Source organism: Phyllostomus hastatus, unplaced genomic scaffold, assembly GCF_019186645.2.
Source record: "Phyllostomus hastatus isolate PE091 unplaced genomic scaffold, TTU_PhHast_1.1 phas_scaffold_317, whole genome shotgun sequence".
NCBI classification, from domain to species: Eukaryota; Metazoa; Chordata; class Mammalia; order Chiroptera; family Phyllostomidae; genus Phyllostomus; species Phyllostomus hastatus.
Window position 1 is genome coordinate 13,678,798 of NW_025334023.1, and position 16,866 is coordinate 13,695,663.

Here is a 16,866-nt window from a genome sequence, read left to right on the forward strand (position 1 = left end):
ATTGCCATTGCCCTTCCCCCTCCAGGTCTCTCCCCTCCCCTAAGAGCAGGGAGGCTTCTGTGGTCCCAGCTGAAACAACAAAGTCACCTGAGCCTCTGCCTTTTCCAAAATTCCTGCAGAGGCTGCCAGCAATGAGTCAGTGTAGCCTGCCAGTTCACCGAGAACCAGCCTGGGGTGCAGAAGCTTTCCATGAGTGTGAGCTGGGGGGGCAGGAGACTGTGGGCAGCCCCAAGGGGCACGTGGTCACCCTTCTGGCTGGGGCTCCAGAGGCCCTGCCCTTGGCAGGCCCTGTGGGATCGGTGATCCCCAGGAGTGTGTGTGTTACAGGCAGGCTGGCTGAGGGACACTTCAAATCGTGTGCCCGAGCTCCGTTCGGCCCAGGCATGGCCTGCCCTCATGGGGCTCAGTCTGGTGGGGTCCTGAGGCCTTTAGTCGTGTCTTTCCTTGTTTGACTGAGGTCACGAGGGGGGCTGATGTTCAGGGCAGGCAGTACGGCCCAGTCTCATTTTCAGTTGGGCAGCCTGATTCCAGCCCCCCACCTTTGTGGGATTCTGACCACTGGTCCTGCTGGGGTGTCCCCAGCTGCCACATGTGGCATGGTTTTAGTTTCTGCTCACCACTGTGAATGCTCTCTCCCTTCCCCCAACCCTCTCCAGTGCTGTGCGCACAGGCCTGCCTTTTCCATTTCTGAGCAAGGCTGTGTAATCTTACGTTTAATTTCTGTGTACTTTGTATTGGGAGGTAATTCTAGCATGAGCTTAATCTTCCATGTTGCCCCTTAGCCCTGGAACTCCTCACCAGTCTTCTAATTGCCCACTTAGCAATGAGAATGCCCATTGCTGGCTTCTGGTCCTGGAGCCATCGCTAACCAGCTGGTGACGTGGGTGAGACCCTTCCCACCCTAGGCTTCATCTTTGGGTCTGTAATTCTGGGAGTTAGAGAAGGCAGTGAGAAAGGTAGGAAGTGGTAGGATACTGGAGGGCAGGGACCCCCCCACCCCCCACTCACGTGGGGTCTGCAGTTTAACCCTCAGTAAGAAGACTCGCCATACCACCCCATCCACAAAGGAGAAGAGGCAACCTGATGTCGTGGAGAGTTCACAGTCAGAAATAACTAGGTCCCAGTTATTATTAACCAGAAGTAGCTAGTCCCAGCTTTGTGACTGTCTGTCTATGTGACCTGGAGCAAAACTTAACCTTGAACCTCAGTTTCCTCATCAGTGACACAAGACAGTAATATCTGTCCTCCCACAAGGGGGAGTGGGTTTTACAAGGAAGTTATGAGACCAGGTGAATGAAAACACTTTTCAAACCTGGAGTTCTACATCTGTACAAAATGTTCTTATTTGGTACCACCCCACTTGGTTCCCTGGGAAGGAGATTCTGAGACATGCGGTGTGTTCAGGATCTTATCACGAAGTGCCTGTGGGATTGACACACACGGATGGGTGGGGTGCTTATGAGAATGTCAGTTTGCACATGTAGACCTCATTCATTCATTCTTCAGACATTTATGAGGCATCTACAATGCAATGGGCACTGTGCTGGGAGCTGGGAGAATGAGAATGAGACATGGCTCCTGTCTCTGAAAGCTTATCATCTCTTGGGGAGACCAACAACCCAATGAGGAATTTGGGGGACAGTGAAGTAAGAAAACTGATGGGAGCACAGAGGGCCGCACCATCTGGTGGGTATCCAAACCAGACTGGGGAAGTGGGGGCTGAGGTGAGGCCTTCCCCGGGATGGGAAACCTTTGAGCTGGGTCTTTGAGGGTGAGTAGGAGTTAGTGTCTTGGGCACAGGTGATGGGGAACGTGTCTCAAGCTGAGGAGCAGAACTTTCACATGCAGAGAGAACTGACCGGGCTGGGGGCCAGAGGACTGAGAGAGAATTAGTGGGGGTGGAGCAGGGCACGAGCAGGCCTCATACATCCAGCATGGGAGTGAGAACTTTCTCACAAAGAGGGGGTCGACATCCACAGCTCTGTCTTCATAGTGTGTTTGGCAGCGGTGTGGGGGCAGATGGACTGAAGGACCTGGATGCGTCCCCTGCCTGTGTTTATGAGTGTAAACTCATGCCTGTGTCTGCACATCTGGAGTCTGTGCACCAGGTGTGCTGCCCACAGGGCCTTGTTTTCCAACTCCGCCCTCCGGCCTTGGCAGCCCAGTGGGCTCAGGGGGGTGGCTGTCCTGCTGCTGACTCATGGGCGAGTGTCATGACGGAGCAGCCGGTCAGGGGCTAGCTGGCAGGTGTTTCCTCCAGGGTGCAGTGAGCGAATGCCTCCTCCCCCAACCAGTGCCCCTGGACTCCGATGCAGGTCCCAGGCCCCTGCATCAGGGCTGGGGGAACAGAATGGTGATAGGCTTGGATGTTGTCACGTGTCAGCTTTCCCTCCCCAGGTTTCCCTCTCTGGGCACCCACTCTTCAGGTACTGAAATTGTGTATTTTCTTTTTTTTTTTAATCCTCACCTGAGGACATTTTCTTGTGTGTGTGATTATTGCTTTCAGAGATCGAGGGAGGAGACAGAGAAACACTGATGTGAGAGAGAAGCAGTGATTTGTTGCCTCCGTACATGCCCGGACTGTGGGTCCTACACTCCTGGACCAGGACTGCACCCGCACCGCAGCCTTTGGTTATGGGATGAAACTCCAACCAGCTGAGCCATGGTCAGGGCTGAATGGCTGAAGTCATATATTTTTATCTTGATTATCTAAAATTTGTCTACCTGTGCTATTCATTCTCTTGAAAATTTACAACCAATACAAGACAAACAAACAAACTACTTATCACATTTCTTTAGCCCTTAATGTGGACCACTGGAAAGAAAGAGGCATTTGGTATTACAGTAGGAGCATCAGAACTGGGAACAGTATGGCGAGTGATAATGAACTTGGAATTTAAAGTCCAAATGCAACTTTCTGCTTACTGGCTATATAAGTTACTCTCTCTAAGCCTTGCTTTCTTCATTTATAATACAGAAATGATAACTTTTTATAGGAGTGCATGTGTAGTGTGCTTTTAATCCTCACGTGAGAATTACAACGGTGCCTGATGGAAAATAAATATGCAACTCTAAACCTCAGTTATTATTACCTGGGGTTGAATCCTCTTAGCTCATGTGATGAAAAGTTGTGACCTCTTTGAACTCATCTGCAAAATGGGGGCCTGGCCAATCTTGTACTGCCAAAGGTCAACACCTGGCCCCACTAACTTAGTCTTTTTGCCTCACATGCTTCCTTGGCTTTAAAAGATTTTGCCTGCCAAACTTCATTTGTTAAATAATAACCCACATGTCATTAGACTTCATAAAGAACTAGGAAGAGCTCACGAACCCCCTCGCTGACAGTGCTTGGGGCAGGGGAGACAGTCCCCATAAGGGACAGTCTCTTCCACTCCAGCTTCACATACTGGCATCTCTGCAGCAAGAAGCAAGGGCCTTCAGCTATTTTGGGTCCATAGAACAGGTAACCAAGTTGACCCTGAACTAGAAGATGCCTCCATTGGCTTTTGGAGTATTCTGGGGGCCTTTTGCCAATGTCTTTCAGGAGTATCCTTCTGAGTAGTATACATTCCAGCCATGTTAAGAGAAGGGATTGTTCTCATTCCCTGACAGGGATACAGCTTATGTTTGGAAAATCCAAAAGCAAGTTATTGTGGCTGGGGAAGGCCATTTTTATGACAATAGATGCTTTGGTCTAAGAGTCTTATATGCTAGTATTTTCCATATATTAGCTCTTTAAGTTTTCACAATAATCTTCCAAGGCAGTTATTACCCCCATTGAATATACAGTGAAACTGTGGTTCAGAGACTTCATCTGTCCAAGTTCAACTAGCTAGAAAATGACAGTGTTGCTTAGCATTTATTTCATATATTAAATCATATAATTTTTACTTTCTTCTGAACTAGTAATGATCTCTATTTTATGATGAGGAAACTGAGGCTTAACAAAGTTGAGAGACTTGTTCGAGAGCTAAGATTTAGCCACATGGGAGTTGAATGCAAGTTTAATGCTCTTTCTTCAATAGCTGTTGGTAGCAAACCAGCTAGGAGAGGCCTCCTCCTGGGCACCCATGTGAGCCTTGTGTCCAAGGATGCTCTAAAAGGCATCAGTCCTTGATGGTATTGTTGGGTGGGGTGGAAACCTACCTTGGATGTCATCGTTGAACATGCAGTACTTATTTCGGTATTTGTTGAGCAGGCGGAAGGCATTGGCATTGGCAAAATCTTCAAACTGGATGAGGCAGCTTATTCCAAACCTGTGGGGAGGGAGAGAAAAGAACGGGTGATTACCTCCTGAGGCTGATCCCCGGCAGACCCCAGCCTGCTCTGGGAATAGGGAAGCTCAGGTCAGCAGGCCAGGAGGCGTGGCATGGCTCAGTCACTGGGGTTCTTACCACCTGGCTGGCCCCTGGACTCCTGGCTCCGCCTGTCTCATTATGGATGAGGATGGGGAAGGGAGAGAGTAGGGGCACTGGGCTTGGTGGTCAGTAGAGCCCCCACCATGATCTCTAATGTGAGCTGTGGCAGGGCTGAGATGGGGCCTACTCTCTCTGTGGCCTGTGGCCTGTGGCCATCTGACATCCCAGCAGAAATCCCACTCTAAACCCAAGTGCATGCAGAGAGCCCCGCTTCTCCAGCACTGAGGCCTGGGGAGCCTCTGCAGCCTCCCTGTGTCTCTGTGGGTGGATCTTGAGGCCTCAAGTTCCTCCACTAGGGAGTCTTCTGGGGTCAGGCATTGTTCCTTGAGAAGATGCAAAGAAGGCTGGGAAAGGCCACTCACTACTTTTAGCCACTGTCATGTACTTGCACCTTAGGGAGGTGTTCTCCCTCTTGTAGGCACAGAGAACCAGTCTAAAAGGCAGAGCACAGGCCCACCTCCCTCAGTGAGCTGGGGTGGCACTCAGAAAACTGCATTCCCCCCTCCAGCTTTACTGAGGTATAATTGACAAATAGAAATAGCATATACTTCAGGTGTACAATGTAATGTTTTAAGATACCCGTATTTTGTCACGTATAGTGAACAATGTTTTGTCCAAATTTCTGAGGGAAAAACAAGGATGTGAATTATACATGGATATAATGATTATGTACCATGGGTATAATAATGGGTATAATAATCCTGTGAATCATGTGTGCAACACAGTGGGTGCGCACTATACATGGCAAACTGTGGTACCTATCCCTCGTGAAATGACCACCTTAATTGAACTAACTGACATGTCCATCACCTCACACAGTTACCCTTTTGTTTGAGTGGGGAGGACATTTAAAATCTCTCCTAGCAAGCACCAAGTATACGATACAGTACTGACCATTAGCCGTGGTCCCCATGCTACACTGGAACTTGCGTTTTCAGCAAGCACCGGGCGGAGAGGTGGGTCTGACAGCCTAGAGAGCTCTGCGAACTCTGCCTTCGGGAGTGAGGACATGCTCACGAAGCGGCCTGATGTGTCTTATTTACAATCTCGTATGCTAGAACCACCTCCTAGATTTCCAGGTCAGGATAAGGTTCATATTTCTTGAAAAATGACAAGATTTATAACCTACTTTTGCTGTTAACATTGTCTGTGAGAAAGGTGAGAACTAGGAGTCTGCTCTCTGGCCAGAGGCTCCCTCTGCCTGGCCCTGCTGCTCACAGCTTCCCCTCACTCCCTCCGTTCTTGCTCTTTGATCCCAGTTTGACAGTTTTGTTGTATTGTGTTTCCGGAAGCAAGAGTGATATGAATTGTTAAAAATCACTTAATCCATGGACAAAAAAAGCTTTCATCTCATGAGTCAATTTCTGACTGATGGTACCTGAGGTCATGTTCGTTGAGAAAAAAATGCCCTGACTGACCATGGAGTGTTGGGGGCATGTGGTAAGAGGTATGCTCTGTCTGCCATTCCCAACCAGGTGTGACCTAGAGGCTTGGGACCAGCTGTGGGAAGGATTTATGACCTTGCTGAAAAGGTGGGTGGGGTGCACACTTCTGTGTGGGCTCCCTGTGCTCTGGGGGGCATCTGTCTCTGATGAGGCTGGCAGCTGTGTGAGGGTGAGGAGCACTGAAATGGCCCAGAAAGCATTTTCATCCAACCTCATAATTTTGTGCATGACTTACCCTGTACGGTAGAAATGCCAGGAGGAAGGCAAATAAATGCTCCCACTCTGGTCTTTCCAGAACTCTGGTGAGTTAGGGCCATTGGTGGGGGACCTGGAGGTGGGTTCATGTTATAGGTGCAGAAATGGAGAGGCAGTAACTTACCAAATGCCAGGGCTAAGAGTTCCGGGCTAAGGTCTGCAGGCTTGTGTATTTGGCTTGGCTCTGCCACATATAATTGAGTGATCTTGCACAAGTCATTTCGCGTCCCTGTTCTGCCTCGGTTTCCCCATCTGTCAGTGGGCACAATAATATCTGCCTGGCCAACTTCTGTGGGCTGTTTTGAGGACGAGGACTAAATGCTGAGGGTGGCTTTTAAATTGTAAAGTGCGGAACACACATGTCATCCTGGCCACAATTCTTATTCACAGTCACAGAGCTGATGGGGTTAGGGGAGGTGCTCGCTGTGTCTTCTGACCCACCACCCAGCCCCCTTCTCCTTGTATAATGAAGAGAAATGATATATAAAACTTCTTGTGTACACATATAATACTAATCTCACCAAGACAAAATTTACTGTGAATTTTTGTTGAGGGTGTGAATTTCAAGTATTTGGGTTGGGAGGGGGAACAGAACGTCTTTGGTAGCTGGTGACATTTTGCTACATATAATGCTCACAAGACTCCCAGTGTGGCTGCACAGCTGGCCTGGAGCAAAAATGCCAAAAAGGTCAGACAGCAAAAGAATGTGATACACGGTCTCTTTTTTCTTTCTGAGTCTCTCTCTCTCTTATACACACACACACGTGACCTTATACCACACCACTCTGAGGCAAAAATAAGGCAAGAGTTATAAATAAGCACTTTTGTTCAGTGTGGTATTACTGTTTCATATTTTATTCAGTTTTATAATAAGAGAACCTCCTTAGGGAGCAATATGCTGAGAAACCCATTAATTCAGGTTGCTTGGGTTTGAATAAAAGGCTTTGTGAATCACCTTTCCACTAACCTAGACTGAGCATTCTTAGACTTCCTCGGACTTAAGGACCTCCAGAACCACATCCACTGGAGACACCTCCCCCACCCCCCATGGATGCTTCCTGGACCTTTGCTCACCAGAAACCAGCCCTCCCCTGGAATCTCCCACTGCTCATTTCCGTCTCTGACGTTAGCCTCCCCTTCCACCTCCCTCACCTCCACTACATCTGGTCTTTGTCCCCACCGAGACCGAGACCTTTGGCTCCATCACCATTTTCTCCCAGTTCCTTGGCCCCTCCTTTAAGGCTTTTTACGAACTCAGACCACTAGCCAGGCTGAAGCAAGGGTGGTTACTTCAATTGCTCTCTTAGCATCATCCATCCACCCACCAGTCCATCCGTCAGTCCACCCATCTATCTATCCACCCACCCAAAAGCATGTATTGATGCTTTAGGAAAAGGCCTGTATAAGGGAGCTGGTGAAAATTTAGTGTTGTGAGTTTGCCTGCCACCTTGTGAAACTAATTGAAAGTCAATCAAGAACAAAAATTTCAAAGTGGAAATTTAAATGGCTTAGGTGAAAAAAAGTTTCCTCAATTCCTCCATGGATATCCAAATACAGGTAATGAGCTTTTAGCATAACGCCAATTTAAATGTTAATTATAATTGCCTTACATATCTTCATTAACAAGCTACTACTAATAACAGCAGTAACAAAAACAGCTGAACTTTGTTGAGTGTTTCCTATCTTCTGGGCATCTCCCTGAACTCTCCACCTATTCCCTCCAATCGTCCTGGAGGAGCCCTGCGCTGCAGGGGTTCCTGGCCCAGCTGCTGCTTATTCCGCTGCAGGTGGAGAGTGGCGGGGCTGGAGCCTGATGGCAGAACTTCCCTTAGTTTACCTTTCACGGCGATAGGAATTTGTAAAAGAAAACTAAGTAGACGGTAAAGTTGGGTTTCTTTGTCCAAGGAGAAAGGAAGTGCCGTGTGGTGGAGAAAACGCTGCCCTGGGAGACAGGACAGCCGTGTTTTCTCTCTGCCTCTGACATGAGCTCCAAGTCCCCTCTCTCTGGGCCCCAGTTTCCTGCTCTGAGCGTGTCGGAGGAGTTGAACGGGCTACTTAACATAGGGTTGGAGTAGGTACACTAGGAGCTTCACTCCAAAGCAGGGAGGTCTGACCATCCTGGGCAAGAGCAACACGGGGCAGGAACCACTTGGGAGTCAGTGGTTTAGGTCCTTTCTGGGAGGAAATACACCAGAGCAGCTGAGTGTGTAGGGCCGAGGCAGCCCCCTCCGATGGAACAGCAGAGCAGCGGCAGGAGCCCTTGGAGGGGAGGGCGGTCCCTGCCCAGGTCCCCTCCTCAGAGCTCGGGGCAAGTTCCCGATTTTAGCACTGGCAGTGTATTGCTGACATTCCTGCCTGCCAGAAACCATTCACTGCTCACCGGGGAGGATGCTGCTTATCTGTCCCCTTCTGCACTTTTGAACTCTTCACCCTGAAGCCCTGGCAGGGGCTGAGGAACATCTGAGGTTTCTCCAGGGGAGAATTCCTGCGATGGAGAGAGCAGCACCTCCCCAAACCACCATAGAGCTGCCCAGATTTCTCCAGTTTGGGGACTCTGCTGGGAAATGGCCTTGGAGCAGCCAGAGAAGGCATTCCAAGGCTAGGGCTCACTTAAAGACAAAGGGCTGATGGGAGGAGCGGGGGGGGGGGGGGGCGGTGGATGTTTACCTTGTCTTCCCCTAGCACTGAGGCAAGAGGAAGCCTGCAAATGGCGACCTGTGCCTGGGAACTCTAGTGGGCTGTGTGTGACAATGTGACAAGACCCAGGCCAGGACCACTTGTGCTGGATACCTGCCACCTGGAATGCAGCTTCCCAAGGGTAAGGAGATTCTGAGGTGGCTGTTCCGCCCTGTGCTCCCAGCAAGCCAACTGAATGCTGCATGTGGGACGTGGGCAAGAGCAAAATATTCCAGCAGCTGCCGGCCTGGCTTCTCTTTCCATAGGTCAGGACCTGCCATTCTTTCAAACACTTGGCCCCGACCTCTTTCCGGCCTGAACAAAGACGAGGGACCTGGGAGGAGCAGGTGAATTTGCTCAGCCTCTCTCCAAACAGAATGACTAAAAACCACCACTCCTATTTCCCCAGGACCCCACTCTTCCCGCAACAAAACACTCACAACAAGTCTCCCACAGCAGAGTGCTCAGTGACACTATCAGTTGTCACCTGATGTGAAGTTATTTCCTTTATTTATGCTTTCCTTCCAGGAACAAGAGCTGACAGAACTCATGGAAGCTCTGGGTCTTTGTTTCTGTTGTCCATATTCCATTAAACTCGAGCCCTTTCAGAGGTTCTCAGGAAGAGTTTCTGTGGCTAACCCCATTTGGGAAACTCTGAATGTCACATACAATACAGGCAATGTACAGTACAAAAGTTCTGAGAAGTTCTGCATTGAGAAACCTGTTTAACCCAGAGGTTTCTAAACTGATTTGACCGAGACCTTCCCTGCTGCATTGCCCGCTCTCCCGCCTGCGGTGCAGCACACCTTGAGAGACACAACCAGCCCTCTGCAGAAGAACTTGACCAAGTGGGCCGGGTGGATGCAGGGCAAGGCCCTCCCTCCCAGGAAAGGCTGTAATGGCCCTTCTGGCCAGAATGTTATAGTAGCAGATCTCACCTCCTCCAGGTTTACCCCCGTCCCCCATCCAGCTTCCCTGTCTTTCTAAACACAGACCTGTGCGTGCCACTTGTATTCTGATCGTCCTTACAGGGCTCCCACTTCCTCTGGCATATGCTCAGACTCCTTAGGTGGTGTTCCCTTTGGCTGCAGCCTGAATGCTCCCCACGTCCTTGGCAGCTGCTGCTGCTTCCCCACCCATGTGGGCCCTTGTCGCACAGCTCCAGGAGTTTGGTCCAGTGCCTAAACTCCCACTCAGATGGCGAGTGCCAGCTGACACGTCACCTCTTCTAGGTTTCTCTGACCCACCGCTGTCTCTGCCATTAGGGCAGCAGCAGTTCTTGCCGCTGGGCTGCCGTGGTGTTTTGGACACATCTCTATTGTCACATATATCGTCCTGCATTGTGATTATTTATTGATATTTCTGTTTTACTTATTAAAGAAACGTGTAAGAGATGTATACCGCAGGGGATACTCTTTGTGTCAGGAACTATCTTAGGCGCGATATAAAACTTCAATTCAGCAAACACTTCTGAGTGTCCCCGGTGAACCAGGTACTGCCTTTCCTGCTGGATTACAGAGGAGAACATGAGACTCACTGTCTGATGGGGACACGAGGAAATACAGCAGCAGCTGCAACACCCTGTGGCAAGGGCCCACGGGGGTGGTGGTCATTAAGGGCAGGCTTGGTTGGGTCTGAGGAGCCGAGATACCCAAGGGGACGTGCCCCTGAGCAGCAGACTCGACGTGAGGCTCAGCAGAGAGGAGCGTGGAGTTCAGGGCATTGTGAGCAGTCCAGGTCACGGGACGGGATGAGGTCCTCAGGGGACCGAGTGCAGTGAGCAGGGAGCTGAGTCAAGGACACCTCCGTCCAAAGAGCAGAGGGGCGGAGGAGGAGTCCAGCAAAGAAAAGTGAACAGGGGAGCCAGGCAGGTGGGAGGGGGGCCAGCAGAGCAGAAGTGTCAGATGCTGCTGAGGTGTCCTAAGAAATAGGGATCTCGAAGTGTCTGTGGGAGTTGGCCCTTAGAAGTGCAGTGGTGGGGAGGGAGCCATTCTGCAGGGTGTTAGAAGGTAAATGGAAGGGGAGGAAATGTCATTGATTATAAATGTCAAGAAGCGTGACCATGAAGTAGAGGGAGGGTGACAGCCGCTGGGGGATGTGGGACAGAAGGGTAGATTCATTTTTGAGGTGGAAGTGTGCATGTGAGATAAAGGAGCCAGTATGGAGAGAGACAAGAGGAGTAATGATGGGGAGATCCTGAGGAGATGCAAGGCGGTGGGAGCCAGAGGCCGGGTGGCATGTGAAGAAGACATGGTCCCTCTCTCTAGGACTGCACAGCCTCAGGGAGGGGACGGATGTGGAGCCCTCACACCACAGCTCCATGGCTTTGTGTGTGGAGTGGTCACTCTGTCAGGGGCAGGGGCCAGAAATGAGCCACAAGGGTGGCGGGAGAACTGCTCTGTAGGTGGGAACACGGGAAACCATGGATTGGAGAAAGTGGGAATACTGAGCCTGAAAAGGGAGGGATCCAAGTGGAATGAAGCATAATGATTATCTTTAAAAAGATGAAGGACTGTTCTGTTTATGTGGCCTTGGAAAAAACAGAGCCAACAGGTGTAAGTCAGAAGGACACAAATTTCAGAGCCATTGAAGGCAGAGATTTCAAACACTGGGTGGGAAGAGGCTGCCAGTTCCTGGAAGTGATTCTGTGGTTGCTGGAGCTCCACTTGGCAAAGAAGCTGAGGGAGGGGGTGAGGGTGGACCCCTGAGGCCCTTCCCTTCCCAGGTCCCTCAGTGGGAGGTTGCCCCGGTGAGCCCGGCCCTGCAGCCAGACTGGCGGGCTCCTGTGGCTGGCATTCTGGCCCAGGGGGGGAAACTCCTGTCAAGTAACGAGACAGTCACAGGAAGCAGTGACTTCTAAGCAAAAACCCCAGAATAATGTGGCCGCTCAGTAACTGTTCTGACAGCAGTCCCAGGCCAGAAAACACTTCAGGAACAGTGTGGATTTCCTCCTCAATTTCCCTGTTTGTCTGAGTTCTTGGGCAAGCACGCAAATGGCGCCAGAAACCCCAGTGCCGGGAAGGTGATGGTGGCTATGTGCTGACCTCTTGACCTCTCCAAGGTCACAGGCCAGCACTCAGTTTTTCCTCTAGAGCACAGAAACTCCTCAACTTTCTGCTCAGAAAGCCTGTGCACTTTTCCCAGCTACCGACCCACTAGCTGGTTGGGGAGCATCAGCATTTGAGTTGTCACGAGGCCACTGGTGTCCTTCAGGAAGCTTCTCTGGTTAGTTTGGCCCATTTTGATGTTCTCACTCAGGTGAACTACCATACTCCCTGGACCACACAGTCTGTCATACAATCGTGTGTCAACCTCCTCAGAGTCTAGACTGTCCCTTGCTCATATAACTGGCCAAATTCTAGCTTGAATTGTGACAGTCAGCTAGGGGTGAAAGACAATAAAGTTGGAAAACCCAGTCTGTGTTTGTGGGCTTTGGGGACCAAAGTGAGCCAAGGTCTGGGAGGGGAAGAAAGGGGAGGACTAGGTCAGGTTAGGTGACAGGCTAGATCAAAGCAGGCAGGAGGCAGCGTCCTGGGGTGGGGGGCAGATGTCTCACTCACCACTGTAGGGCAGGACACCTGACAAAGGAGCTTTAACTGACCCCCTTTCCTGCCCTGGGGACAAATCAGCTTCATACCGCTGTGTTAAAGACCAAGCAGGCATGCTGCTGTGTGCCCGGCTCTGTGAATATCGCTGAACAAATGGAATCGTGTGGTAGAGAAGAGTCCCACCTGAGGCATGGCCGGTGGCGCATATCCCACATGGCATCACCAGCTCCCCTCGGAGCCTCCCTCTCCTTTGGTAGAGGCCACAGCGGCAAAGCACCTTTTTCTATCACACTAGCCCAGGCCGCTTCCTTTAGGATTCAAGTTTACATGGAGGGGGCTGAGGTGGGGGGCCTTCCTAGCCAGGCCGGAAGAGCAGGCAGCAGGGGGTCTGTGGTAAAAACAAGCCTCAGGTTTTGAAGTCAGATGGGTTTCTGGTGAGTTGAACTCTTTTTGATTTCTAGCTGGGTGATTTTGGACAAGTTACTTAACCCTTCTGAGCCTCAATTCTTGATCTCTAAGGGTTGCTGTGATGCTAAAATGTAAAGCGTCCGACAAAGAGTAGGTGCTCTGTAAAAGTGAGCTGCTAGCTCTTTCCCAGGCAGAAGGCCATCACTTTTAAACCCAACCCAACGTATCCAGGCCCTCTGACCTCGGATTCCCCCTCTCAGCTGTGACTGACAGACACTGCAGGCAGGGCCATTAGCTAGGCCCATGTTCAATCCACGCAAGGCCAGCGTACATCTTAGAGTGTATCTCATTTTTGCTCCAGTTGACTGTAAGCTCCTTGAGAACAAAGTTTATTTCTGACCTATCGCTATGTTCAATAAATAACTCAAGGATACCTTAAACTGCTTTACGATGATTTTATGTGCTTGTATTACAATCACAGGAAGAGCTGAGTTCTTTAGGCCAGGTCTCTTTGCACCGGACACACGATGGCTGCACAGAGAAAGCACATGGTAAATGTGTGCCGAATGGAAACTTGGAAAAGGTTTCATGAATTAGGGCAAATGACTGGATAGGTCCCCCCTCATTTCCTGATGCTTTTATTATTGTCTGACTGTGGGGAGATAATTTTCTCTCTGTCTTGGTTTCCTTATCTCTAAAGTGAGAGGATTGGATCAAATGGGCAGGTGTTTCTTGTTCAGGTGTTTTAAGACTATGCAAAAACCTGCCTGGGGAGGACCAGGTGGAGCTCGAGGTGAGATGCAGATTGAGCTACAGAAGATATTCGGGGCACATGAAACACTGACCAGTGACCACTTCTGCTGGGAAGAACTCAGAATGTGAATACTCCCTTGAAACGCTGTAATCAGGACTTAGAGCTGATAGCTATGCTTCTTACTATCTTCTAAACTTAAAGTAAAATCTTGAAACTTTCTTTGTAGTCTGGATGCCATAAGCCTGGGGGTTTTCCTTTGTTTATATCATTTTAAATGTACCAGAAGAAGCTTGAAGCCAAAGAGCCTCTCGGCTTCCTCCCTCACCCCCTCCTGGGAGTAGGTTGTACAGGGTGGGGTTGAGGGTTTTGGGGGGAGTTGTTTGTAGAGAGACTAGCAAGGGGTGCCTAGCTCTGGTGAATGGAACGTCAAGGGACCACTGGCTTTGGGTGGTTAAGAAGAAGGAACCAGGAAGTGCCAGACAACTGACCTAGATGCTGGTGAATTTTTCCACCACAAAATAAGAAATAATAATTATGTGACATGATAGAGGTGTCAGCTAACACTATAGTGGTACTAATACTACAACATATTAATGTATCAAATCAACATGTGTATACCTGAAACTTACACAATGTTGCATGTCAATTACATCTTAATAAAAATAAAGAATAAAGAATAAAAAAAGAGGATGCTTTCCTCGCTGTCAGTAGCTAGAGTTTTGAAAATGGGGGTTGATGGCTGTTCCCTCCAGAGCCCCCCAGCCCTTATGGTGAGGCAGGGTGGGGCACTAATCCTGCCCTAGAACAAACTGGAGGGTGGAGATATGAGTATGCCAAGTAGGAGAGTTTCCGTAAGACCTTCCCATTTGTCAAGCAGGTGTCTGGAGTTCCTTTCATGTGAAAAGAACAGAAGAGAGTGAATCCAAGTTGGAGGGTGGGTTCTGGAGTTGGAGCACCTGGGCCCACAACTTGGCTCCACCATTTACTAAAGGTGTGACCTTGGACAAGTTCCCTAACCTCTCTGTGCCTCAGTTTCTTCATCTGTAAAGTGTGCATTCCTTCAGCAAGTGTTTGTTGAGAATCCACACTGTAGACACTGCTCTGAGTGCTTGAGATGAAGCAGCAGTGAGCAACAGAGACAAAGATCCCTCCCCAGAACTTCTAATTTGGTGGGATAGGACAGTTATTGTACTTACTTAATAGGACTGTTGTGTTAAATGAGTTGGTATTGTGAGCTGCTTTGTTGTTTATAGGAGCCGAGGCTAGCACAGCACTCAATTCACCAGAGAGTAAAGGGTGGAATGCTTGCTTATTTATTTCTTTACTCTTATTTTTTAATGCAGGGTACTGTCTTTAGGAAAGAATTGCTGCTTAACTCATAAAAAATGCATTATTTTTTCTAATTACCAAAGAAATGCCTGCTCACAATGTAACAGGATAGAAATGAATGGCTCAGCAAGCAAACATCCCTGAAAATCTCATGCCCCAACTGTGACCACAGCTAACAGTTTGGTGTATATGCATCCAGGTACTTCTCTTATAACTCATCTTGATGGAATCATTTGGTTTTAGGACTTTTTCCCCCAGTTATCCAACTTATTGAAAAACAACCTGGCCCTGGCTAGTGTGGCTTAGTTGGTTGGAGTGTCATCCCATCACCAAAGGGTTGCAGGTTCAATTCTGGTCAGGGCACACACCTAGGTTGTGAGTTCAATTCCTGGTCTGGGTGCTTACCATACCCGGTCCAGGCACGTGTGGGAGACAACTAAAGGATGTTTCTCTCTCACATTAATGTTTCTTTCTCTCTCTCTAAAAGCAATGGGGAAATGTCCTCAGGTTAGGATTTAAAAAAAAAAAAAAAGCCCTGTTCCAGTGTGGCTTGGTTGGTTGCAGCATGGACCCATAGACTGAAAGGCTGCAGGTTCAGCTCCTGGTCAGGGCATACACCTAGATTTTGGGTTTGACCCCATATCAGAAGACATATGAAAAGGCAACTGACTGATGTTTCTCACATCAATGTTTCTCTCTCTCTCTGTCCCTCCCCCTTCCTCTCTCTTTAAAAGTAATGAAAAAATGTATTTGGTGAGGACTATTAAAAAAACAGTCTGGTTAAGCCTAATAAAGTGAATGCAGAAAAAGATGAGGCCGTGTATGTGTGAGTTTCAATGAGCAGACCACGTGGAGGGTTGAGAGAAGAGGGCGAACATGCCACACCCTCAATGCCCAGCCTGGACCACAAAGCTGGGGCTTGGGGATCCAAGTCCTACTCATCCTCTTCTTCCCTCACACAGTGCTCTCTTTCATCAACAGCAGTTTAGGGGGATCTTTCTGGAAAAAACATCTTGGTGTCCCAGTTCCCTCCTGGACAGTCAGGAATGGGGTTGGGGGGCAGTGGTTTCTGAGGATTAGGGTTTTCTGACAGTGCCTTGCCCTACCACTAGTGCGTGCTGCTGGGTTTCCATGACTGCTTTTTCAATTCAGCAGTTTTATTTGGTTCTTTTAGAAATCTGTCTGACATTTTTTTTTCAGTGTTGGGTACTTTCCTTTTTTAAAAAAAAGATTTTATTTGTTTATTTTAAGAGAGAGGGGAAGAGTGAGAGAAAGAGAAGGAGAGAAACATCAATGTGTGGTTGCCTCTCATGTGACCCCAACTGGGGACCTGGCCCACAATCCAGGTATGTGCCCTGACTGGGAATTGAACCAGTGGCCCCTTGGTTCACAGGCCGGCACTCGATCCACCAAGCCACACTAGCCAGCGTGGGTACTTTCCTTATTACTTAATTCTTTTATACCTTTAGGTAGAGCTGCTTTATAATCTTTCTCAGATTATTCATTTTTCTTGGGGTTCTAATTGTTCTACTAGTTGTGTATCTGATTTTCCCATATGTGAATTGTTTCCGTGTGGGTTATTATGAATCATGAATTTATTTTCATTGGAGCACTGATTTTTCCCTCAAGGAATTTCCCACAGCATGAGTGTGGGAGTGTTTCTACAGGGAAGTTTTACTTTTCCATCTGCTGGGTTCTCCAGCCATATCACCGGGAGGGGACACACTCATTTCTTGGGAATTTTTGCACTGTGTGTATATTGTAAATGTCTCTAGATTTACATGTGGTGAAGATTTGGTGTTTTGGTTTTTCCTCCAAGAAACACTCCTCCCACTCCAAGTTCCTTGTCATTTCCCTAGTGATGTTGGGGAGCAGAGCCTTTTTCTTCTTCACGGCGGGGGCAGCCATTGGAGCTCCCTGTTTTCTGCAGCTCTCAATTCCTGCCTTGTAGAAGCCTCAGCACTAGACCCTGACTGGCTGTAGACCCATTGCCAAGCCTGGATGATGAGAAGGAAACAGCCACGAAAGTGAAA

General features: G+C 49.0%; 1 protein-coding gene across 2 annotated transcripts in view; it reads right to left on the bottom strand.

The window, feature by feature from the left end:
* ME3 (malic enzyme 3) overlaps positions 1–16,866 on the bottom strand; it is a 189,120-nt gene that overhangs the window by 19,425 nt on the left and 152,829 nt on the right. For both annotated transcript variants that reach the window (XM_045818138.1, XM_045818137.1), the window contains exon 8: positions 4,147–4,256. In XM_045818138.1, coding sequence (XP_045674094.1) covers positions 4,147–4,256 — 110 coding nt within the window. The remainder of the gene's footprint in view (positions 1–4,146; positions 4,257–16,866) is intronic.